Raw genomic sequence first — 26674 nt, 5'->3', positions numbered from 1 at the left:
CAAATCGCTCATATAGTTTCACCTACCCGTTTCCATTAAACATTGACTAGGTTGCAAGATTCATCATTTTAACTTTTCAGGCTGTTGATTTAATCTGGGAGAGATTAAAGAGAAACCACACTTTTTTTTTACTTTTTTTTTTTTACTTTTTTTTGGGGGGGGTGGGGGGGAATGCTTAGGTAACGTATCAACAATTTTTACATATGCAGTGTGTAAGGGATTAGTCCTATGGAAAGTTTTTTTATCTCACTGGGAACTTCCAGTCAGAACCTTGCAAGTATTTTCAAATATTTCAATTGGGAAATTCTTTAGTCCTCTCATCATTTCTGATCACAGCCAAGTCAGCCCTGTTACAAAATAGAACTGATATATGCCAATCGCCTCATTCCTATTTTCTGTGAATTACACACAGGGAGCTCTTCAAAACAAGTATCTCCAAGTTACAGGCTAGTGGTCTAATCAGTATCCTGGAGAAAGGAAGAGTGTTTCAAAAAACAAGTAAAATCCAAGATTGTCCTCAAAAAGTGAATCAAAATTGACACATTACAGAACTGTTGAACAAACAAAAATGACCTAAGAATCTCAATACTGCTACCATTACCTTTAAGAATGGCTCACCAGCTGTGCTCCTCTAGACATACTGTCTTTCTGTGAGCCCAGGTACCTTATTCAGATAACGCTGATGAAATATAGATGAATGTTCTTACAGCATCTTAAAGTTCTTAAACAATAAGAATTAGTATACATAATCCTGCTACAATATTCCATCCACAAACAAGATAAAGAAGATAAACGAGATAATATTTAAATAGTATGAGTAGTGCTTGCTACTATTGATGCGTCTCTTCTTCTAGACTTTTTTTTGTAGGACAGATCACATGAATTCCTGTTCTTTGGCCAGCTTCTGGGCATAAAGATGGGAACTTGCTGCCAGAACCTGGCATTTTGAAGTGCCAGTGCAGACTCAGAAAACAGTCACCAGTTTCTGATATTCCCAAACTCATCTTCAGTCACAGGGCTTTGAGGGCTCACTTGCTTATGCTGATTTAACTTGATTTCTTATATACAGAGAAATATCTGCTTTAAGTTTGTCAGCTTCACATAAATCTACTTCTGCTCATGTTCTGGGCTTCTATTCACGTCAGTCAGTACTGTCACTAGCTGTTAAAAGCTAGAACTTTGTAAATGAGGGGTAGAAATTTAGTAGGAAAAAAATGTGGTTATTTTATTGTGATTAAAATATTAATCAGGTTCAGCAATATTTGAAGTAAAATATGGAAATTATCTTGTACAAAATTTAACAGCCAGCAATTCTTTGTAGGGTATAGTCCTGTAAGGACTTTGTAGGGTATACTAATTATTTATTTTCATAAAACATGTGATAATTTATTTTACCTTAATGCAGGAGACTTCCCATTTTTTTTCAGGGTAGGAATGGTAGCTTTGTAAACTCATTTAATTGCTCAACAAAGATGTCACTGACTGAATACTTTGATCTCTCTACATGTTAACACATTGTTATTTGCATTTTACATCTGAATAGAAAACAGGGATACCGTGGATATCAGTCTATCTCAGTTTTTGTCTTTCTCTCTTATTTTCTGAGAGTCTGACTCAGTTTACTCAAAAGGCAATCTAAAATTTGTAATCTTGGCTATGTGTTACATATCCTGTCGATATCAAATTCAGCATGGGAAGCATGTGACTGAAGACTTTGTGGGTAGTTGAAACTGACCTGATATCAATCTCTTCAGTTAAATGTCTCCAAGCAAGTTTGAATTCAGTTAATCTCTTATTCAAAATTAACTTAATAAACTCTGAGTTGGTTGGAGGGGACTGGACTTATGTAGTGGTAAATTCACAATCTAACTGAAAAAATACATAAACCTCAATCTACCTGTTACAGCGCTAGATAAGCAGTAATATGTACTTCCTAAGTCAGGATGTGTTGCAAGTCCCACATTATGCAAATATATTTTAGTTAAGTTCTGTTACTTTCCCATGCTGCAGAGCCATGGGTCTCATGCAACAGGAGCTTTGGCCCTGGCAGCTGTCAGCTCAACCCCACTATACCAGACAGGAAAGCTGACATTACATTTCTGCTCTCCAGAAAAGGCCTTGCTTTGATCCCTGACTTCATATCTGTAGGAAGTTCACCCAGATGGAAACAATTAAAGTGATGTTTTCCTACCACAGTAAACATTCTGCTGTCATTAGTGCTGCCTAGGGAAAGCCTGGGTTTCCAGTACAACCTCATCAAACATAGGTCAGGGGCTATATCAGGTACTTCAGCACCAAGAGATATACAGCAGGATCCAGTGCTGGAAAATTTGCAAGCTCCTGTGGTATTATTTTCCTTCAATGGACACACAGGACTCATTAGAAAGAAGTCTCCTTGCTATGAATGTCTGACACTTTATTCTTGAAAGCAAAGCATACTGTATATGAAGGAGACTTACTATAGAAGAATTACGAGAATGGTTCATAGAATATCTGAGCTGGAAGGGACACACAAGGATCATCGAGACCAACTCCTGGGTTCCCAAAGGACAATCCCCCTTCCACCCACCCCGACCCCCACCCCCCCCCCCAAAAAAAAAAAAAAAAAAAACAGACCAGGTGTCTGAGAGTGTGGTCCAAACAATTTTTGAATTTCAGCAGGCTTGGTGCCATGACCACTTTCCTGGGGAGCCTGTTCCAGTGCCCAACCACCCTCTTGGTGAAAAAAACTTTTCCTGATATCCAGCCTGAACCTCCCTTTTTGCAGCTTCAAACTGTTACCTTGGGTCCTATTGCTGGTCAGCAGAGAGAAGAGATCAGTGCCTGCCTCTCCGCTCCCCCTTACGAGGAAGTTGTAGACCACAATGAGGTCTCCCCTCAGTTCCTTGTTCTTCAGGCTGAACTACCCAAGTGACTTCAGACGCTCCTCGTACGTCTCTAGACCCTTTACCATCTTTGTTTCCCTCCTTTGGACACCCTCTAACAGTTTTATATCTTTCTTATGCTGTGGTGCAAACTGCACACAGTACACAAGGTGAGGCCACGCTAGCACAGAGTAGTATATTTCCTCCAAAAGAGACCATTTCTAATGAAGCTTCCCAAAGCATTGTAACGTGAAGAAAACATGAGTCTTTCAAGACAAAAATTAATAAATAAATAAAATCCATGGAGAAGGTTGTAGTACCATACTGTAGAGTTAAAGCACGTATAGCACCACTCTGTACATAGAAAAAACACAAAACATGCTGTGATTACTTTTAGTGAGCATATTACCTCTACTATCTCATTTCTGCTTCCTTGGCAAAGCAATATCCATAGCTATAAAATGGCCTGAATTAATCACACTTCCTGAGAAAACAAATGGTTCCTTTCTTTCACCTGTAATATTTATGTTGTTGTTGCCAGTGCTGTTGTTTCTCACTTTTCTGTTTTTTTTATGTGGTCTGTTTCTAGAAGTAACAGTTCATTTTTCTTAAGTGAAGAAATAGGTTCTGAAACACCATCATTTGAAAGTATCTCCAGAACGTACTTTCAAGGCACCTGTCCTAAATTTTCAATGTTTTAGGCAATAATTTATAAAGTACTATCAGTCTGGCATTTGAAATAATCATATTTTTGTTATTTTATCTTGCAAATCGTGTACTTCATAGCTATCATTCAGTGAAAAATACCCTGAATTTCATATAAAAATAATCTTTCTGTCATTCCTTGCTCAGTGTCACACCAGAGATGATGGCAACAGATGAAAATTCTCACAAGGAATGATAACCTCTGTATATCAAAATGATTGCGACTTGTTCTGCATTTTCATATAAGTGTATGAACTATAGAAATGAAGAAAGAAACAGTATATTGTTTTTAGAAATGTCTATCACTAGTGATAAAAAATGGGGGGTAGCAGGGGCAGTATATATGGATACAGCTATATTTGCAGCTGTAACATCTCTAAATTATGTGTGCAGTAAGAATTGCATATCTGAATTAAATATAGTAGGCAGACAGTATTGAGTTTTATTGTTTACAGCCTGCAATATGTGAGATATGCAAAGAGAGAGATAATTAGATGTATGGACAAATTTATATTCAGTGAAGATTTCGTATTCTTGTAACAGACAAGTCTACAAAAGTTTGGTGGTTTAATATATAGTATTCATCTCCAATATGAAACTTCTCTTGCTCTAACTTTTTAAGATTTTATTAATATTATGTGTATATATATATAAAGAATACGGGCATCATTCAAGACTAATACAATTCTTCAGATTTTCTAAAAAAACAGTAAGTCACTGAGGCAGACATCCAGCAGCAGCAGCCTGTGGAAACTGTCTACATTTGACTCTTCGGTTTCTGAGAAGAAATCAGTTGTTTCTCTCTCTAACCATAGATGTTGTCTCAAGTTGTTTTACTTCCCTGAAGTACTTTTCATGCTGTTACCCCTCATATTTTACTGTTGTTACCACAGATTTTCTCCATTTCTCTCCATGATACTGAAGTCAATACTTAAATAAAATACTCTAGAGAGAGCACAGAAGAACAACCAAAAATAGTATTGTAGAAAGAAGGTGATCAGCTATACATCAAAACATATTTACTGGGAAATGCATCAACACTGTAGCAAGACTAGAAAGATGAAAATTTGTACATGAAATAGAAATAGTTTACTTTCTGAAAGGTCATTCTTATTTAATATCGTCAGTCAATGATTATAAGACAGTAAAGACACTGCAGCTAACTTAGGAAGCAGAATAACCTCCCAGAAATGAAGTACCTGCTATATCAGGTAAACAGGAAGCAAAAGAGACTTTGATACTAGCATTGTGTATAGCAATTTTTTTATGGTATCAATCTTGTAGAAACATTCTACACAGCAATACTAAACTTTGGCTTATCAAAAGCATATCTGCATGAAACAGGAGCTCATACTGGCAACACAAATTAGGTTTTGCTTTCTAGGTGATCAGGATGAAGTTGTTGTTCTTGGAGTTTTGTAAATATTAGATGTGGCTGTGGAACAGGACACTCAGTTTGTAATGCTTGTATTTCCCATTGTATGGGTTTCTAGGTGCATGTTTCTTTTTTCTACATTTGACCACTAAAGAAAAAGAATAGAAAAAATCTTCTAATAGATAATAATCAAAGTTATCAGACATCTTCTGCTGAACATATTTATTATAGTGATGAGCTGGTAATATATTTATTTTTGGTAAAAATAGCATGTCCCACAAAATAACATTTTTACAGAAGAAAGTTTCAATTTTACAGGGAAACTTTCCTTTTATTTTCAAAAACAATTTCCACTTTCTTCTAGGACTAACATCTGATGGGCTGGGAAGGCTCCAGAGATTTTCTGAAATCCTGTGAATCAGTCATTGACAAAAGTAAATGAGCTGATTCACTTCTGGAAAGACAGGATTCAAACTGTACTAAATCATAGAATCATAGAATGGCTTGGGTTGGAAGAGACCTTAAATATCATCTAACTCTGCTCCCCCACCATAGGCAGGAGGGTGCACTCAATCCCACCGTCTATGTCCCCGATGAAGATATTGAAAAGCACCAGTCCCAAGACAGACCCCTGAGGGACACCACTCATCACTGACCTCCACCCGGCCGTAGAACCATTGACCAGTACACTCTGTGTACAGTCATCAAGACAATTCCTTATCCACCAGATGGTCCATGATTCAAATCCATATCTTTCCTATTTAGACATTAGGATGTCGTGTGGGACCGTGTCAAAGGCCTTACAGAATTCAAAGTAGATGACAACCAGTAGAAGTACCAAAGTACATGTTGCAACCTGTATCTCAGCCTACACCTTGTAAATAGTTAAAATACTCTTATTTGCAGGCCTTTTCAGAAACTGTGCATATTCCTTGGACACCATCATAATACTTTCTTGGATTTCAAAGAAAAATGAGACTATGTTCTTATTTGCTACCTCATCCAACATTAGCTCTGATGGCTCCCATCAATTATTTTGTCATGTTTGCCTGCTGCAGTTCTCTGGCATATGTAAGATTAACACACAGTCTGGAGATGGCATGTGCCCTTGACAGAGGTCGGCATGGGCTCTTTGGAGCTGACATAGTTCTTTGATAGTGGAAATTTCCAACATTGTATTCTGCTTCTAAAACTCGTAAAGTTTTAGGTACTACGGTTCTGTCACTGTTCTTACTTTTTTTTCTTCTTCATGATCATATTTCTCTGCATGTCATATTGCTCTACTTTCACTGAGAGACATTATATTTGTGCAATATAAACAAAAGCTTCATTTGCCGTTCAGGATATTGTGCATCTTACTGTATTTCTAATATTGTTTTAGCTCTGGGGGACACTGCTTCTTTTTTTTTCTCTTCCCTGCTGCTATACCATTGAAAATTGTAAGTTCCTGGGAGCTAACCACCTGCTGTCATACTATAATGCCAAACAAGAAAAACTATTGCTCCCCATTTGTTCAGTGTTTCAGTATGATGGAAAAATGTACAGTTATTAACATTCATGAAACGTACAACGAATTTTTCAGTGACCTTTTATAGACAGACTTTGAAAATCTTCAAAAGACTACTGCTGAAACAAGTATAACACACTACTAATCTGCAAATCATTTCCTGACAATAAATTTAATAGAATCATTATTAAGATGTCCCATCTACTTTAAATTATCAAAACCAAAATATTGCCAGATAAATATGTCTTTCACACCAGCCAATTTATTTTCATTGCATAGACTCAACAGATTATTTCCACCAAATGTGTTTTGCAGTTCCCACAATCTGAATTGTAAATTTAAGCCAAGTAAGAAATAAAAAGGAGACAACATGACTTACATATATTCAGAACTATAGGATGCAGTCCACAGATAAGATCTATTCCTTCTTGCATTTGCTGTATCCCATTAATCACAACCATTTCTTCCTCCAGGAAAAATAATAAAGATTAGTGACACATATACTTTGCTCTCCTATTAGCTACTGAAATTTAAGGAGAAAGTCACAAAGAAATTACTTCTCTCTGATAAAAAGACCATTTCATTATTAGTTTGCAGGAGGTAATCATCCACAGCAAATGAAACATGCACATAAAATATGAAATTAAAACACCAATAGGGCCCAAGGTGCCATTGGATTAGACATCACTGAAACCAGGAAAAGTAATGCTTGCAGCTTCTGTCACTGAATTTGGCTCTTTACAATTTAACCAGAATATATATATATCTATATGTAATTTCTTAATTATACCTCATGGCATACAACCTAATTGAAAATATAATGATAAACTATCATTTAATGTAATGGTTGATGTAATGGTGAAATATGCAGGATCATTCATGTGCATTTTTAAAGCTAAAACATGACAAAAGAATGCTGCAAGAAAGACATTTTATCTGCCACGCTCTCATATTCTCCCTTCCAGTAGACGTATAAATAATGAAATAGTATTCCAATACAACACATTTAAAACTGGAGGTGCTAGGAATGCTTCCCGCCCCCCCCCCCCCCCCCCCTTGATTTGTAATGAAAATTATCTATTCATTGGAAGAGAGCTAGTACTATTAGTTAAAAACCCTGCTGTGGAAATTGCTATTTAAGCATTTCTTGAAAGGGGCATTTTTGACAAAGTGACCCATTACTCTTTCTATAGAACAGCTAAAGTGTTGCCTATAATTTCTGTTTAATTTCTGGTTTATTGACCTGATACATAGTCATTCAGATCTCATTGGATCTATCCTGCAGTCACAAAACACCATTAAGGACCTATTCATGATCTCAGTAAAATAGAGTTGTGTGTCCTGATTAGGTTGCTTCAGCACACTCACACGTAAGTGACCAGTAATAGTAATTTTAAAATGGTATTCTGCTTTTCCATGATCAGAACTCAACCATAAGATTATAAAATAATATATTTTTACATGTATATATATATATATATATATATATAATTTTTGGATTAAAAAAATGTTACTGTGCCTATAAAAAAGTTTAGCTATTAAACTTCAAGATCTCAGCTACTATTAATTCATTACTGTGAAAAATGAGTGGACTGAAAATGCTGGAGCCAAAACTGTTTAATGAACCTTGGATAATCAGGTTTTCAGACACTGTCTCACTAACCTGTATAAGCAATACCCCACAGTCTACCCTTACTATAATACCTCAGTCACTGTGCTTTTGGCATACACCTTTTGGTCTTGCCACCAGCACCTCATTCCTAACAGTTGCAGTTTCTCCTGGATAAAAGTTAGATTGCAATGCATTGCCCAGTTGTGTATTGTCCATCTGATTTCTAAGTTATTGGGTGTTTTTTTAGGTTACAGCCTGGACTGGAAATAAGTAGAATCATCATCTAGTCCTTCTGTGTGATTACGACTAAGTCTTCTAAAAGATTACTGTGAACTTCAGTTGGCTTTGGATTAATTCTTTAGCATGAGATATATGTTTGGGGTCTGTGTATGGTTAAGTGGGAGACAGTAAATCCTTGCCAAAGAGAACAGTGTGCACAAGATTGAATACGTTGGAATTCCTTCACTGTTGGAAGTGCCATTAGCATAGGTCTCACAATGACTCCGTTCTGCAAGCTAAAGGCACCAACCCAGGACATGATCTGTATGTATTTTATTTTTTTCTACAGCGAAGAGCTCACATTTGTGAAGGCAGACAATAAGAATTTGCAGAACTAGGGTTGTAAATAAGTTCAAGAATTCTTTGCCCATTCCTAGTTTGTAAATGAAAAGTTCTAAGATCTAGAAACTTTTAGGTACCAAGGTCTTTAACTTCAGTCAGTCCCAATGGTAGTAATCTATCATTGTCTGAATTTTGACATTTTGAATGATTTGGCTCTTTGGTTCTTTTCATCACAACAAACAATTGTTTTAGAGGGGTTACAAATGATCCTCTGAAGCTCTAGCTGTTGTACATTTTCATATACCAGTGTATACCGCTGAAGATTAGATGATTTAAGAGTGGCTTGTGCCTGTAAATGTTAGGCCAAGAGAAGATCTAGCTTAGCAGTCCCATAACACCATTTAATTCATAAAATCTAAGTTGCAGATATATTTTTATAAACACAAGTGATTTGCATTCTGGAGTTACTTGTATGCATAAGGAATATAAATGATTATAAAAGTTAATTAAAACAAAATTAAAAGTTGATATGTAGTAACGTAGCTTTACCACAGCCTTTTATTCAACACTAAAAGCTTAAAAAAGAAACATTTACTTTAATGATAAATAATTTGATGTCTCATCACAGATCTGTTAAATTAAAGGTAAGCTCTTCATGAAATTTATTTATTTATTTTTACATTAGGTCGACAGGCCCTAAAACTGTAGTTTGAAGGGAAGACAATGAAAAGGTATGTAAAAGTGTGTATTGAAAAATTATATTTTGCATGGTTCTTTCCTATACTACATCCATTAAAATTTTTGAATTGTATTGTCTGTAACTAGAATGTACTGTATTATGATCATTGGTCAGATCTCAGTTTTCAAATTTCTACCACCTGCTGAATACATCTGCCTCAGGATTTCATTTTGCTTGCAAGTTTTTCATTTTAACTTACTTAAAACTTGAAAAGAGAAACATATCTGTCTCTACATATATGCTTACAATTTTTGCATATACACTGAGACAATGCATGACAAATTGTAACCTGTAAAATCTGTGTGTGTGTTAATGCCATTCATAATGGAAATATTTATAATGGTTTAACTGTAGCTTCATGAGTTCCAATGTGATAAAATAAATAACGGGGTAGACCAGGAAAAGGAGTTTGTTAAAAAGTGAGCTCTCTGTAGAAAAAGAATAAGTGATGGCTATTTCATAGAGAGAAGAAAAATGAAGCAGCTGCATGAGTATTCAAAGGCACAATGACAGAAGACTGTAGGGATTTCTCTTCCCATTGCTGACTGAATTCCCCCAATCTTCTCATAAAAATGGACCTCATAATATAAAAAGTAAAGAACAGTGGAAGAAATTTTTCCAAAGTTCATCCTTTTTCATACCCATGTCGCAAAATTATAGGATTTTTTTCCTTCGACTATATTATACAATTCTCTGTTTCTTTCTTTCTAGCCATTCTTTTTTCTCTGAGGTCACTTTGTTCCATTATATTTTGCATATGCCTAGCTCATTATGTGACGAATGTGGGCCCATTTCTCTGATAAGTTACATTAATACTAATGAGACTGATAAGGTTTCATATACTCTATGTTTAAGCAGAAAGACAGAAAATGCACAAAATAATGTTCATAACAGTCCACTTTTACTCTACTGTTCAATCAAAAAGCGTGTGTATTGGTCTTAGTAAATCTTCAGAACATTTTCTTTGGATGTCTCTGAAACTGGAAGATATTCATATAACGTATTACTTTTTATGTTTATATAAAATGTGTTTATGTTTATTCTTAATGTGTTCGTGCTAATATGAAATGTGTTTTAAATGCATTTCTTGTGAATATTTTTACTTAGATGCATACTGTTATGAATATATTATTAATGTATAGATGTTACAGACAAAATATTTGAAACTTGTTTTGTTGTGGATTGAAAACTAAACTTTTCAAAGGTTTCTTTTAAAAGGAACTGTGCCATAACACTAGTTTTCAGATAATATATATATTTTATATATATATATATATATATTCTTTCTCCGTTTTAGGAAATTCCTCCTAGACATGGGAATCTGTGTGGTTAAAGCATTGATCTAGTCAATTCATTTACACAAAACATTTCATTTTGACCAAAATGAACCAAACAGAACAAATAGGGTTTTGATGGTTTTTTTGTTTGTTTGTTTGTTTTTAGTTTTGTTTAATTTAGAACATATAAATAATTTTCAGTACATTAGCTTTTTTACTCATATGCTTAAAACCAAGCATATGTTAGTTCACAGGTTTGAGACTGATGTGCTTGTGGAAAGGCAAGGAAAAAGAATTTTTCATGCACTATACCACACATACCAAGCACACTATACCACACTATACCACACTATGCCAAGGCATTCACCGGTCAATAATTTAATTTGAATGCTGGGAAAAAGTAACTATGCTTTGTTGAAGTATTTTGAAAAGGGAAATTCATTGAGATGTAGTTTGCTGGCTGCACTGGCATTTAAATGTTGACACTTTAACAGAAAGAATATCAGTTTCAGTTCAATGTTCATTAATTAAACTATGTAATTCAGTTTCTGGACAGCTATTTTAAGATATGTTTTAAAACCACAGCTCCTATGACGGAAATAAGCATAAGAAGCCATCCAGGCTAACTCAGGAGAAAGAGCCAACTGATTATGAAGACCCATTGGCTTGATGAATGATAAGTACTGTGTGGAGTCAAAAAGTCTTAAATAACATCACAGGTACGTAATAGCTGAAAGTCCCTAGCTGTCTCTTTTAAACTTCTTTGGAAGGCCTTAGTAACATGATAGACATCTATATGACTTTCTCTCTCTCTTTGGGTAATCGAGTCTAATGCATACAGAATCTTTCGACACAGTAAGTTAGAAGATGTGAAAATTTTTGATAGACATCTGTTTCTTTGATTTTTAACTGTTAGTAAGGCAACAGCACATATATCCACTGGGTTACTGCTTTCCAAATTTTCCATTGATTTCTCTCCTGTTATTTCAAAGTCACCTTTATTGAGATAAGCATCTGCTACATTCCCCTGTCAGAGACAGGATACTAGGCTGAATAGACTTTCAGCTTAATCCAGTCTAGCTGTCATACAGTCTTACAAACTGTAAGTTCCAGAAATGAAAAGGATCAGAATTATTAGTTAAGGTTCAAAAATGTAATACAATCATAGAAATAACCATCAGGACTCCTTCACTTTACAAACATATAAAACTTCATACCCTCACTTTGAGGGTGAGAAGGGGGAAAAATCCTTCCATTAGAAAATATAGTCGCAAAAATTTAACAAATAAATTCACACACTGCAGGGCATACACACGTACACACATGCAGGCATGCACGTACATCCACGCACACGTGCACACATACATACACACACACACATGCTTAGAGTTTACACTTCATTCTTCTGATGCCATGATTATTATTTTATTTGTACACCCACCTTTACTGCACATTCTAAACAAACAATAGACAACAGTGTAAGGACTTTTTTTCCTTAAAACTGCAACAAAACAAGTCTCAACATTTGCAAAACATTCCTTTATTATTAGAAATAAATTACTTTGTATAAAAATTAGCATGCGTTGACCATTGCATTTATTTTAGCATAACCCAGGACTTAAATCAGTCAGCCATCACAAGAAACAAACTCATCTTCTTTTACGAGTTGAACAATGTAGGACAGGAAAGGAAATTGTCACAATCACAAAAAAGTACTTACAAATATAACATCAGACATGATTTATTCAACAGCATTTTTTTCATAAGCTAACATTTGTTTTCCTTTTGTGATTTACTCCCTTTTGTGAGTGAACAGTTCAGAGGTTTGACACTGTCTCTATGTTATAAAACTGGACTTTTCCTTCCCCTGTCACTTCTTGCCTTTTGCCTCTTGTTTAATCCTTGCCTTTTAGGAGACTGACTATTGATTTGAATGTAGACTACTGGTAATTCCAAGACTGAATTCTGGTGATGGTAAAGTCTTTCTTTGCCAGATCCCATCCTGGAGTTCTTCCAGTGAATTTCATCCCTGCTTAGTTTGCCTGATTGCTGTAACTGACATAAGTTGTCTTGGTAGAGGAGGCTGTAAACAAACAAACACACAACAACAACATAAAACAAAGTTCAGTTTTTTGAGAAGCAAGAGGTAAAGAAACACATTTAGTATTTGAACTCAGAGAGTATTCCCCTATATTTCCAATTGCTCATGGAATAATGTAAGAAGGTTCAGTCAAACATAAGCAGTGGGTAATTTGGATCTCAAGTTCTGTGTTCTTGGTGGTAACTTTTGTTTATGACTTGGAGAAGCAAAGGTCAAAAGAGAAGAAAAACAATAGGAAATGGAAAAGGAAGTTCCTGGCAAAGACAATAGAAATTTTTTCTAGAATATCTTGGTTATTTCTTCCGTATGTACCACCAGTGTTTTTAGTAGCTATCCATATTTTGCTATTGATTTTAGCATACCTGTAACAAGTACTTTCAATGTACTACTTGTCTGGTATTATTTTAGCTGATTCTGCATTGACTTTTTTTTTTTTAATTATTATTTATTTTAGATATATATTTTTTCTCTCTCTTCTACTGGTTGAAGGCAACTTTGCAGCTGGATGTGCTGTCCATCTCGAAGGGGGCTATATGTTCCTTGAAAGGAACAAAGCCTAATGTGAGAAACATTTCTCCAAGCAACTGACACAGGGTAACTAATGCTGATGGCACGTGTTCTCTGGAAAGTCTTCAGGCACAGAACATCTCTGTATATATGAGCCAGCAGAAATGCTTACAAGAGCCTAAGCTGTGTTTTAAAACTGGCATGCTATCACGGTACCCTAATGTTGATTGTCATCTGACCAGATTCACCTTTGGTTAAAGCCGAAATCCCTCATTCAAAATGAAGCAATAAATTGAGAAAGTTAAACATCTTTACAATTTTAAAAAGTTATCAACTGTGAATTTGACATGGAAATTTGTGTCAACTTCTAAACCTTTGTCATAAAAAATGTGACCCAAGTCTGTAATTAATATAGTGGCAGGAATATAGTGTTGGGAAGAGGGAAGTGATGATATCAGGTCTCACAGGGGGCTCCCTGATTGCAAACCAGTTGGGTACAAGGCAAACAAGACTGCTAGGGACTTAGGTGTTTGTTTGGTTTTTTTTTTTTTTTTTTTGTCTCTGTAATAAGGTCTTTGTCACACGGCATAGAGAGCAATTTGGCTTCCCAACTATGTTTTATGTTCCATCTGCTACAGACATGTTCTGCTTATGACAGTGAAGACTGCAGCTGGCAGAATGAAAGTAAAAATTGCCTGATCTATAGATTCAAAGATCTTAATTCTATTCCCATATCTTCTTTCCTTCCTTTCCTTCTTCTTCTTCTTTTTTATTTATTTTTTTTTAGATAGGTTCTTCATTCTGTCTTCTAAATCCATCCTGACAACCTGATGATTTGGGAAGAACAGAGTGTAGAAACCAAGAAATGACAGTTTCCCTCTCCTGCACCTCTTTTCACTAAAATTGCTGCAAAATACTATTTTGCAATGTAAAAAATTATGCTTACTACTTGCTTCATATTTTCTTTGTTTCAGATAAATTTGATTCTAATATTGCATTCATTTTGTAAGACAAAACAGAACCAGACCATTGTTATTCATCTGTCACTACTTTTTTTTTTTTTTCCCCCTACGAATTTATATACAGGAATGACTAATTGAAAGGAAGCTGCAAAATTGAATATTTCTTACTCCCACTTGCACAGGTAGCTCCAGTGTACTGGAGTACTTTCTGTCTGGAATCATGTCCAGAAGAACTTTGTGTCTGGAAGAGCTATTTCATGAATGGACTGTTTTTGGAACACTAAGCAATTCTTTCACATAAGTCTGCTGATCGATCGCAGTAGTCCAGCACCAAGATGAAATAGCTTTATTTGTGTGTATTGGGACACTTGAAATAAATATAGCCTCATTTACATCTTTCAGATCTTTCAGATGGGATGTACTGCTCCCATCTGAACTCTCCCATGCTCCCACAGCTGGATTTCTGAGAAGATTCTGTTTTTTTCCTTTGGCTCTTTAAGTTCCTTCTGAGAATAATATAGGACTGCTTAAATGGCACCAAGTTCCTGAGAGCATAAAAGGATTTTATTCCCAGCTAAGAAATAACAAATAAATGGACATCTGCAAACTCTGCACATTTGTGAAAAAAAGGATGGCAAGAGGAGGTCTTGTTTTTTCTCTCACTCTGAAAATAGGCTTAGATAAATGATCAGGTTAAGCTAGTTTAACATATTATCCCATATCAGCTGAATTCATGATAACTTTTCATGTGTATGTTCTTAGCCTACAGTGATACAATATAATCAGATTTATCACAACTCAGTAAGCTGAATTATTTAAGGACATTTGCAAGAAGCTCACAAAACACACACACACACAAAGTTGTTACCTCACCTCATTTGATTTAGACTAACTTGTTAATTTGCCATAACTTGATTGTATGTCTGAAACTTGAACATTTTTGACAGAACTAATTTGGGATTGATCAAGAAACAAAAATTATCCTACTGAGTTCTGAGTACTGTCTCTATTAAAAAAATGATAACAGAGGAAGCTATTGTAGCTACTAGTTCAAAATCTGTTAAATTTAATATCTCCAAACACTTTTTCACTTGTTAAATATTGCAAGTGTCTTTACAGTTCACTGTAATAAACCTACAGTTCCTGTGTGGGAATCTGAAAGCTTCAGCAGATGGTGTCCTGCTCTTTAAGACTGTTAGCATTTCATAGTAATAACATGAACCACATTTTGGCAAGCTCAGATGGCCAGAAAAAGTAACAAACTTGGCTCAAAATATTTCTGGGAATGAACACTCTTTTCTAGCTCCAGTTACTACACTGCTGTTGGCATGAGAAAAAGAGAAAAAGAATAAAAGAGGATCTAAAGCATTTTAGAATGATTACTGGGAGCTGACCTATATGAATTTAAAGTACTTGTCATTGTTATGTCTTCTGTAATTGCATTTGGATATTTTTTTCTCCATTCTGTTTCCCCAATACAACTTGTTTTCCACTAAATATGAATGTATTTCTACAAAAAAGGTGACTGTATTCATGTGGGGGACAACATGGAATGGAGGTTGTTTACGTGAAAGAGGATGAACGAGAGAAAGCAGAGCTGTCTCTGGATGGGAAGCCAAAGGAATTAACTGACTGTCTCATCTTATTTCTCACATAGTTATGAGCATCATTATCTCTACCAGCATGTATGCTTAGGAAAGGGAAGGAATCACTACCCACTTCTGGAATGCTTAGAATATCTTGCTTTTTCATGATCAGCTTCATATGCAATCAGTGAAAAGATCTTCCTCAAATGGAGACAATACAAGAAGACATTTTGCAATGTTAAGAAGATGTTACTGTTGAACTAGTGAAAAGGAGTTATTTTGAGTTGTGTACTGAGAATTCACAGGAACTTCCAAAAGTTTTGATAATAACTATTTTGGCAGAAAAGAGGGAAGCAGATCAAATCCAAATGGTACAGAACACATTAAGAAGAGAGAAACCTATCTTGAGGCCAAAAGTTCAATTATACAGGGACAATGCAAATGACTTGGGTCTGAATTTTTTTCTCTGGAGCATTATGATGCCTGGATCAAAGCCTAGTCAGAATATACCCTAGTGAACTCTCAAAATTATATTGAAGTGCTACTGTTAAAATCATATTCGTAGCCCAGTAAATACGCATTACCGTGTACCTCACACTACTCGAGAAACAGACTTGCTTCCAACAGCAGCTGTTTCTATGAATTATGCATAGTCATAGTTTAAAGAATACCAGGCACGGCATTTCTTAATTAGACACAGTAGATAAGTATCAGACACCCAAGACTATATTTCCTACTCTATTTCTCACCCTAGTGTGGAATTCCTCCTTTGACCTTTCCTCAGAAGTTGATCATTTTGCAAACTCAGCAAAATACACCTCTTTTTCTCTTCTGAATTTTCTTTGGGAGACTTCTAAAGATTTTACAAATTATTGAGTTCTTCACATTTCCGTGATGTTTCATGACTCACAAGGAGATTCATTGCCTTTCTCCTTTTGCCTTTTGTTATATATGATAATATGAAGCTGTATAAAAAACATATCTCAGTCTGGTGGACATAAACATTTTGAAGGCCTGTGAGTTCAGCAAGACAATTAGTTTGCACTCAGTATCCTCCATGCATCAGCAACTACAGAATGGTAAACCTATGGAATATTTCTTATATAGTCTTCAACCCGGCAAGCTCTGGTTGAATACAGTGGGGGTCTGCATTTTTATGAAATGACATTTTTCTTCAAACTTGGCACTTTCTTGTCTAAAAAAAAAAAGAAAAATAGTACTATTCAATCTCCTGTCCACATCATCAGAAAGTAATGAAAAAGTAAAATGACTGAAAAATTAGTCTTTAAATGTAACAGCTTCTGTCCACCCCATGTGTCCTTTAGCTCCTCAATGGATAACTGATTCTCCACTACTACTAAGCTCTGGGGGGTAAAGTTATTGGTTCTATTAATATTTGCTTGTAAGTATTTATTATTAAGTCCAGTCTATTAGCCATGTCATGTGGCACAATTGAAACTATAACCTCTGCTCTGTTCCAAACAGAGATGTGTAATTTAGAGATGTGGCAAATTCAAGAGCTTTCATGACACAGGAAAGAACTTCTTCCCACGAATAACCCATGGCAATTCAGAACATGTAATGATTAAGCTGTATAGGAATTACCATATTTTTGTACCAAGATGAGTAATATCACAACAGATGAAGTATTAGAATGAGTCCAGAGGAGGGCCACAAAAATTGTAAAGGGGCTGGAGCACCTCTCCTATGAAGACAGGCTGAGAGAGTTGGGATTGTTCAGCCTGGAGAAGAGAAGGCTCCAGGGAGACCTTATAGCAGTCTTCTAGTACTTAAGAGGGGCCTACAAGAAAGCTGGAAGGAGTGTAGTGATAGGACAAGGAATAATGACTTTAAATTAAATGAAGATAGATTTAGTTTAGACAGCAGGAAGAAATTCTTTACTATTAGGGTGGTGAGGCACAGGCACAGGCTGCTCGGAGAAGCTGTGGATGTCCTGGAAGTGTTCAAGGCCAGGTTGGATGGGGCTTTGAGCAACCAGGTCTAGTGGAAGATGTCCCTGTCCATGGCAGTGGGGTGGAATTAGATGATCTTTAAGGGTCCTTTCCAACACAAACCATTCTGTAATTCTATGAAATGCTTTGATGGGAAGTGTTATTCTGCAAAGTGTTACTGATCATGAGTTGTGATAAATGAACAAGTTAACAAATATTGACTTAGGGTGGAAAGGTAAAAAGGATTATTTTCAGTCCTATATCTAACTGCAAAATAAAAACAATGTTAACTTTCCTATATTTTTTCAATGAGCCTTTGAGTTCTGAATATATAATGATGACTATTAATACACCTTATGTATTGCCAGGACATACTGCTGACATACTGTGACAACTGTCACATCAATGGACAACACAGCAAATTAGCTTTATCTAAAACAGATTATTATTTTTTAAAAAAGATGTGGCTTTCCAAAATTTGCTTGTGTTTTTTTTTTTTTTTAATTTCTTTTTTTACCTAGCCTCTTATTATCTATGAAAATCAATTTGTTTGAAGCAACTCTAGGCATTCCTGCATTCAGCAGTACATTAATTCTGACACATCTCTGGATTCATGCATAACAAGCAATGAAAAGAATAAAGTTAATTATTAAAATAAAGTGCATTCTTGTAAACGTACATCTATTAGGAAGTGCTGCCACTCTTGACCATGGGAAAGTCTACGGATGACTTACTGTTGGTTTCAAGACTTTCGCATAGTTCAGTTTTGACCTCTCCATTTGGTCTGTCATTTCCTTTTTGGGTCAGTTTGCTTTGCATTGTGGCAGCTGTCACTACAGCCTTGAAGCTCCTCTTCCGTTTTTGAACATTCTGCTCTGGATGAAAAATGATAATATAAACCTTGGGCATGTAGAGCATGCCCAGAGACACAGAAGCACTTAAGCTCATGGAGACAGTAAGTGTCGTTGTCTGGATGTACATCTGGGGAAGGAAAGAAACAACATAAAAATCATTGTTATATTGGTTTAACATATGAAGGCAAATAAAGTAATTATCTTTAAAATACTAGCCAAAAAACGGAAACAATACCATTCTTCTTTTTTTTTTATACATACATCAGAAAGACACTTGACTTTGATTGCCTTCAATTAGTGTCAAGTATGGCTTGAGAGGTGGGCCTGTGCAAACCTCATGAAGTTCAACATGGCCAAGCGCAAGGTCCTGCACCTGGATCGCAGCAATCCCAAGCACAAATACCGTCTGGATGAAGAGTGCATTGAGAGCAGCCTCGTGGAGAAGGACCTGGGGGTGGTGGTTGATGAGAAGCTCAACGTGAGTCAGCAATGTGAGCCTGAAGCCCAGAAAGCCAACTATATCCTGGACTGCATCAAAAGAAGCACAGCCAGCAGGTCAAGGGAGGTGATTCTTCCCCTATGTTCTGCTCTCGGGAGACCTCACAAAGAGTACTGCATTCAGCTCTGGGGCCCCAATATAAGAAGGACATGGACCTATTAAAGCCCTTCCAGAGAAGGGCTGCAAAGGTGATCAAGGGGCTGGTGCACCAGTCCTACGAAGACAGGCTGAGGGAGTTGGGATTGTTCAGCCTGGAGAAGAGAAGGCTCCAGGGAGACTCTATAGCAGTGTTCTAGTACCTAAGGGGGGCCTACAAGAAAGCTGGAGAGTCTTTACCAGGGATTGTAGTGATAGGACAAGGAATAATGGCTTCAAACTAAAAGAAAGTAGATTTAGATTGGACAACAGAAGAAATTCTATACTCAGAAGGTGGTGAGGCACAGGCACAGGTTGCCTGGAGAAGCTGTGGATGCCCCATCCCTGGAAATATTCAAGGCCAGGCTGGATGGGGCTTTGAGCAACCTGGTCTAGTGGGAGGTGTCCCTGCCCATGGTGGAGGGGTGGGGTTGGAACTTGATGATCTTTAGGTTCCTTCCAAACCAAACCATTCTATGATTCTATGATTCAGTGGCTGCTTTATGATTTTGTTTGTTTGTTTGATTGATTGATTGATTGTTTTAACCTTAAAAGTACTCACTAGAAAAAACATAATATTTATTAAACTTAATTCTTGTAAAAACAGACAAGATTCTTTAGCAATTGCTACGTGAATAGTTCAGGCCAAGAGGGGTGACAATAGGGTTAGTCTTGTATCAATTATTTTAATGGACAGAAGTCTCTACAATAATATACCACGTGTAGTTCAGTAGTGTGTACAACATGGTTCAACCATGCAACAAGTATAATGCAGAATCTAATGAAATTTTTGACATATTGTTTGACTTTCAAGCCTGGAAAAATAGTTTCCCCCTAGTGAAGCTTTAATATTATTGAAGTTTTTGTTTTTGTTTTGTTTTTCAACATTTCCACCTTACCGTTGAATTCCAGCCACAGCGCTGCTCTGTTTACACATTAAAAAAAAAAAAAAAAAAAAAAGCCATTTGTCCTAATTAGGAAATCAGAAAATTGAGGAATCAGGAAAAAAAAAAAAAATGGACTCCAATCCCTGAAGCAGACAAAAACTACTGACATTTCTGATCTATTGTCCATTGTCACCTACAAAAATAAAGCAATTCTGGTCTTCCATAGCCCCATAAAAGAAAATTAAAATGATCATTCCATAAGAACAGCAGAGAGAAGTTGTTTTTATTTTTTTTTAATTATTCTTTGGCTAAGTATTCATATACTACACCAGAAATATTAATTTAGTTTTATCCAACACTTATTTTTCCTAAAGGAGTATATTTTATTAGACATTTTATGAGACAATTTAATTTACTATTCTGCTTGTTTTGCTAAAGTAAATAGGAAATCTCTCAGTAATAATGTCGTTATACTGAAAAAATGATTCTGAAGTAAAACCTGCTCATTGTCTTGGCAGACACTGACTTTGTTGTCAAGCATGATTTTAAGCACTAGCCAACACTATCACTTTGAGCTGGAAATAACATTGCCTTTAGGAGAAAAGTACAGATATTATAAACTGGTGTGCAGTCACCATTAAACTGAACATTTTTGAATGTATTTTCATTTACAAAGTTTTTACATTACTTTCTCCCTAGAGATCACAAACAAACTGTGTTCTTACTTAAAGCACCATTAGCTGAGAAATGTGACAAATGTATTTCCAAAGGGTGGACTCTCACTGGGAACCACTTTGCAAAGCATCAGAACGATTATACAGAAAACTGCTCACGATTCCCACAAAATGAGGCAAGGACCCATCTACTCTTTAAGAAAAGATGGAAAATGCTTCAAAATTTATAAAAAGATGAACCTGGTTCCAGGGACAGCATGAGACTGAAAAGACAATCATGATTTCCTCATGTTGAGGAATGTTATAGGAAGAATATCTCCCTTCTTTTCAATAATACACCGAGATAATACATCAGGAAATATATACTATGGAGTCATTTCTCACATTAGTGAAATAGCTGTGTTCCTTTCAATTTCCAAATTGACAGTTGTGTGCCTGAAAGCAGATCCTGATCATCATTTTGCATGACTACTTCTAATGAAAACTTCACACGGTTACATTCATAGGCAGTTTTTTTCAGACTTCCATGGAAGGACCTCTGTGTAGATGCACATTCACGTGCAGACAGCACCAATGATATATCTTTTTCCCTTTGAACCAGATAAGTTGATCTCTAATTGAACTGGTACAGCATTGGCTTTTGGAGTTAAGTGTTGCATTAAGTGGTGTCCAAAAGTAAAAATATTTTGGTTCCTAAAGATGCACATATTTCCTAACAGAATTCTAACAGAATTCCTAACAGAATTTGCAAATCTGAAATCAATGCAAGTAAGGCCTTTAACAAACTGTAATGCATATGAAAATTCCATTAAGCATAAAAAGTATTTTTCTGAAGCCTTACTAGTTTTGAAAATCAAACCCGTGGCTATTAAGTGACTAGCTGAGCATCACCCAGGGATCCCATAACAGTGCCTGACATTGAAATATTTTCTTAAGTCTAAAGACTTAATACCTGACCCATAAGTTCTTTTTTTTTCTCTTATGGTTCAATATAAGTATCAGAGGATAAAAAAGGATAAAGATCCTCTGGATGTTATAGGGTAAAAAGCATACATTCACATAATAGCACTAGCTATATTAGCAACAAATATTGGCATCATGGTATGGGCCTTTTTGAGAAGGCTTTTTTGAGAAGCCCACAATGCCAAGCTCTTACAAATACCAAAGAGGAACAATCTCTTCCTGAAGGTTTCCATACAAGTAAACCTTATAGGTGAATCAATTCTAAATCTGACCACGCATTCACCACAATAATGAGAGCCCATGGATTTCAATACACTTAGTGCAGGTATTTTACATGAGCTATATCATTATGTTTAACTTAGTTTCTGTGGATTCGGTTGAAATGACCAGCACAAAGGCCTATTTGAAAAATATCTAAATCACAGGTTCTTTCGTGTTGCAGATTACAGTTCATATACAATGAGGTTTATTTGTAATGGTGACAGTATTTTTGAACCATCTTCTAGTCATATTGAAGAATTAACTCTAGAGCGAGTAGGAAATTTTCTGACAGAAAAATTTCAAATAGTGAATACAATCTTTAGAGATTTTAGGCTTCATGGACCCTGTTTTGCATGGATTGCCCTTACTACATACTATTTAATGAAACTTATGAGAAAGAATGACTTCAAGAAACTTTCTAGACCTTGAAAGGAAGGCTTTGAACATGTACTTACACATTGTGTGTGGTATGTATATTAACCTGACTTTTTACTCCAGTGAAATTGCATACTCAGCTGGAGACTAGTTATCAATCACTCTAATTACTAAACAGTCTGGGCCCAATTACTCTTTCTACTTCTTTTAAAATGGTCAGTTTCAGGACGATAGTCTGCATACAGGACAGGAACATGCCCTGTATCTAGTCCTTCCTGTCTTTGCAATCCCCCTTCCTGCAGCCCAAATCTAGCAAACGCTATGCCCCACACTTAGTTTGACTTTTGTTTGACTCGTTTTATCCCTGACAAGAAGATAACCCTGTTTTATTTTTGTGCATTATGGATATTTTCATTATCCTGGGAGCATAACTGCCTATGAGTTTTACAGAATTGGCTTCTCTGAAAATCAAGCAGCAACAAAAGTAGAAAAAAAATGAATTCTGATTTTTTTTTTTCAGAAGTCTCACAGTGGCAGTTAACTCCAAGTTACATGAGAATAAAGGTCCCTTTCTCACAACAATTCAGATTCATGGTTACATAGAAATGAATTTCAGCACTCCTCAAACTAAAATCCCTTCTGAACTACAATCTTTTTGTCCAGTAAAGCTTTTCACAGATATAACAAAGGCTGCTATATCTGTTCTCCTTGTTCCTGACAGTCAGAACACATAAGACAGAAAAGTAAAATCACAGCAGCACACACACACACAAAAAAAAAAAATCTTGCTTTCCCTTACACTATGGGAAAAACTTGAGGCATAAATACCTTTCTGCTTCCATCCACCACCCTACCTGAACTGAGCTGATCCAGGGCTTATGTACTGTTTTCCCGCCTCATAACTGACAAAGCATCTCATATAAATGATCCAGACCCTCTGTCCCAACTCCTGTCTCATAAATGACCTTCACATTTTCCCCATCAGAAGGATTTTACTCACTTGGTGACACAGCCTTTGATGGCCTCAGGCAGCTAAAATAGATAATAGTTGTGTGGATATCTAGGGATTTTCTACCTTCTAACATGTCTTCTAGGACTAACTATCTCCTTCTGTCTATTGAAACTTATAACATAGGAAACACTGGGGTAGTCAAAATGAATATAAAAAATATACACATTTCAAAATTACTTCCTTTATTTAGAAGTACTTGAAACTGAATTGCCTTCTTGGTAACCCGAAAAATGTTTATGCATCAAATCTGGTGTGTGCACCAAAGTGTCCCAATTCAGGTAGCTGCGTGACTACCTCTCAGCTAGGCCTAACTACTTAGAACTGAAATATCACCCAGGTTCCCAGTAGGGTCCCATCCACTTGGTGCTTGCAGAGGCAATGTCATGCACATAGCATGAAATGAGCTCAACCACTTTCATTAGAGATCAAAAATAGTGGTAATGTCACATTTTTTGTCCAGTTTGCTTCCTTGGTTTGAGTCCTCCCCTATTTTCACACGTAAGATTACATTCTAGCTTCCTTTAGACTTCCCGTTTTTCTTAATCTACATATTTTTCCTTTCTACTCAGTTTTAGTAGGTCAAATAGAGGGTACCTTTCACCAGGCCTGTTCCCTAATCTGATTTTAACAGTATACCTTAGAGATGTGGGAGATATGGTTACTGTGATTTCTTGAGTGAACTGAATCTAAGTTTTCCACTTTGGTGGAAGTTCTCTGACTGCTAGTAGTTATAACACAACAGATGAAGAAGTCCAGTACTGAGTGAGTGCTCAGCTACAGAGGGAGGCTTGGTATACTGCAAGCTGCCTGTGTGCCTAATGTAGATCCAAATCAGCTTCTTGCACTCCAAGAAGAAGTGGGTGTTTAAAAGATGCAGCTGGTCTAATGTCTCTTACTGGCTAACTATGCAATTTGCCCTTTAGAAGAACAGGTTAAAGAAACAGCCTCAGTATTGAACACTGGAGTCTGAACAACGCTGCTGAGACAGATATATCCAGATAGGCATTCTTGAATGTGTCCTACACTGACAGTAACAGAGAAGAAGATGGAATTATGATTTCATTTTTCCCTTATCCTTGTTATCAAATACTTCATGTCTCGTCTATGAATCTTCTCGTCTACTTCAGCCAGTTTCATTTTTCAAGGCCAGAATTGTAGCAAGCATTATTTCCCGTAAGGGATTTTAGCTATCAGTCTCTCCCACCACTCTTGCCTCAACTCCCAGCTGTTGGAATCATCTACTAGATCATTCATAGCCAGAAGATAAATGATACATGATACAATAACAATATATGCCATCTATCTGAATGCATGCCACAAGTTGGGAAAGACAGCAAAAACGTCTGTCAGTTTGTAGTGGAGAGAGCAAAGGTATTTGCAGTCTCGGCAAAACACAAGAATTGGTAGCCAGTTTTCCTTCACTGCAGAATTTACAGTGCTTAGAAAAAGAAAAAAAAAAAAAAAGTCTCTCTATTAAAGTGAGCATGTCATAACACTAAAATTGCTTTTGCATGTGTTGCTGCTTACTAAAGAGTTGATTGGATGACAGCACTTATGGTTTCACAGTTGTGTTCACAAACCAGAAAGAAACACTATGGAATTAATTCCACATCAAGAATCAACATGGAAAAGGCTCACTGCAGGCAGATACATTAGAAGCCTGGAAACACTACAACAGGGAGGTAACAATGTTGGCAAGCAGCCAATAACTAACAAAAGGATTCATACTTCTCTGCAGAACCTGCATCCCCATAAGCTTACACCTACATATTTTTATTCTTTTCACTGCCCGACATACTTTCCCATCTGGACCTGTGGGAAGAAAATTCATATTTTCTTGAGGAAAAACATTGTAGGTACAAGTCAGTCATCATTGTTTTGCTCACATTGACATAACAAGATTATTTTTCAGGTATAGGACAAACTTCATGCAGTGAGTCTTATTCAAACATTTGCTTAGTTAGAAAACATGGAAAACTACTTAACATATATATTTTTTTAACTTTTTTTTTTAATATTCCTTACCAAAATAGCAATTAAAATGAGGCTGCAAAAGAAAGTCAAAGCCTTTTCACAAGCATAAAAGTAACACATTCATTAGGGTATTATCTCAAGCAGTAAACATACACTGTGATTCTGTACCTTGCAGAAAAAAAAAACTGAGAAAACAAATCCTCTTTATTTTTATTTGTACATTTCAGTTGTTTTCAGAAATTTTAAGAAAAAGAAAAGATCTAATGACTGATTTCAAAGTGAATGCTTGTCATCTTTAAAAATATGAACTTTCATAAGATGTTAGAGGAGCTATGAAAGCCTGTGGCCTCAGTGGAACATAAATATACCTGCATTTCAAAAACTGAATTATGGTAATGGTATCACTGTTCAGTTTTTCCAATTTAAGTCTAATTTTGACCTTTCCAGCAATATCTATAAGGATTCTCTTTCTACCTATAAATTATTTTATGTAAAGATGGAAATGACTTTACTAGGTTGTTTTTTTTTTCATTTTATTTATTATTTAAAGGTACAAAGGATCTGTCAACCACTCATTGGAAACGATATGTTCAACATCTGCATGTTGCAAATCTTTCATTGCATATGTTCCCCTCCAAAGTGCTTTTTCACCACATGCCTAAAATTAACCTTAGTTCTTCCAAACACTTTCCAGTGACTTTTCAATATCTGATTTTACCATAGTGGTAGCTCTATCCTAAACACAGAAAATGCCTGGAATTCAGATACTGGTAAGTTGCTGATATTCACTTCAGCAAGCTTGGATAATCTGTTCTGCAATTTGGAAACAACTTCTCATTGGGCCAATAATGGTTGTCCAACTCTGTATATTTCTTCATCTAATTTTCTAAGAAGACATGATTCCTTTGTGGTACAGAGGGTATCAGGTTATCATTTGACTGTATCAAATAAAAAGAGGAATAGGTGATCTCTAGGTCTAGGAAACAAATATAAATACAATACCACTATGTCTACAGCAGTAAATAAAACCGTACTAAGGTATAGACCTGCATGCTAGGACTTTACTGTCTGCACTGTTGTGTGTGTGTGTGTGTGTGTCTTGCCAATGTATCATAACCAATTTAGATAGAACCTAAGAGGGCAAAACAGAAGACAATGTCCACAGCAACACCACCTTCTCAACAGGGAGGATATTAATGACAGTTGTCATTACTATTAGCACGTCATCTTTCCCATAAAATTCTCAAAATTAGATTTTTGCCTGCTTTAATTCCTAGAGTTTGTTCCTTTCC

The 26674-nt window shown here is 36.0% G+C and overlaps 1 protein-coding gene across 7 annotated transcripts in view; it reads right to left on the bottom strand.

The window, feature by feature from the left end:
• Window positions 1–12047: 12047 nt before the first annotated feature.
• Window positions 12048–26674, bottom strand: part of GRM8 (glutamate metabotropic receptor 8) — a 347580-nt gene continuing 332953 nt past the window's right edge. For 4 of the 7 annotated variants that reach the window (XM_080575724.1, XM_080575723.1, XM_080575727.1 and 1 more), the window contains 2 exons: window positions 18428–18729; window positions 12048–12723 (listed from right to left, as the gene is read on the bottom strand). In XM_080575724.1, coding sequence (XP_080431850.1) covers window positions 18433–18729 — 297 coding nt within the window. In that variant the 3' untranslated portion in view covers window positions 12048–12723; window positions 18428–18432. The remainder of the gene's footprint in view (window positions 12724–18427; window positions 18730–26674) is intronic. The other 3 variants (XM_080575728.1, XM_080575725.1, XM_080575729.1) reach the window with 3 other exon arrangements.

Source organism: Anser brachyrhynchus (genome assembly GCF_964034855.1).
Source record: "Anser brachyrhynchus genome assembly, chromosome: 1".
NCBI classification, from domain to species: domain Eukaryota; kingdom Metazoa; phylum Chordata; class Aves; order Anseriformes; family Anatidae; genus Anser; species Anser brachyrhynchus.
Note: the sequence above shows the minus strand (reverse complement) of the source record. Positions and strands in the feature narration are given on the sequence as shown.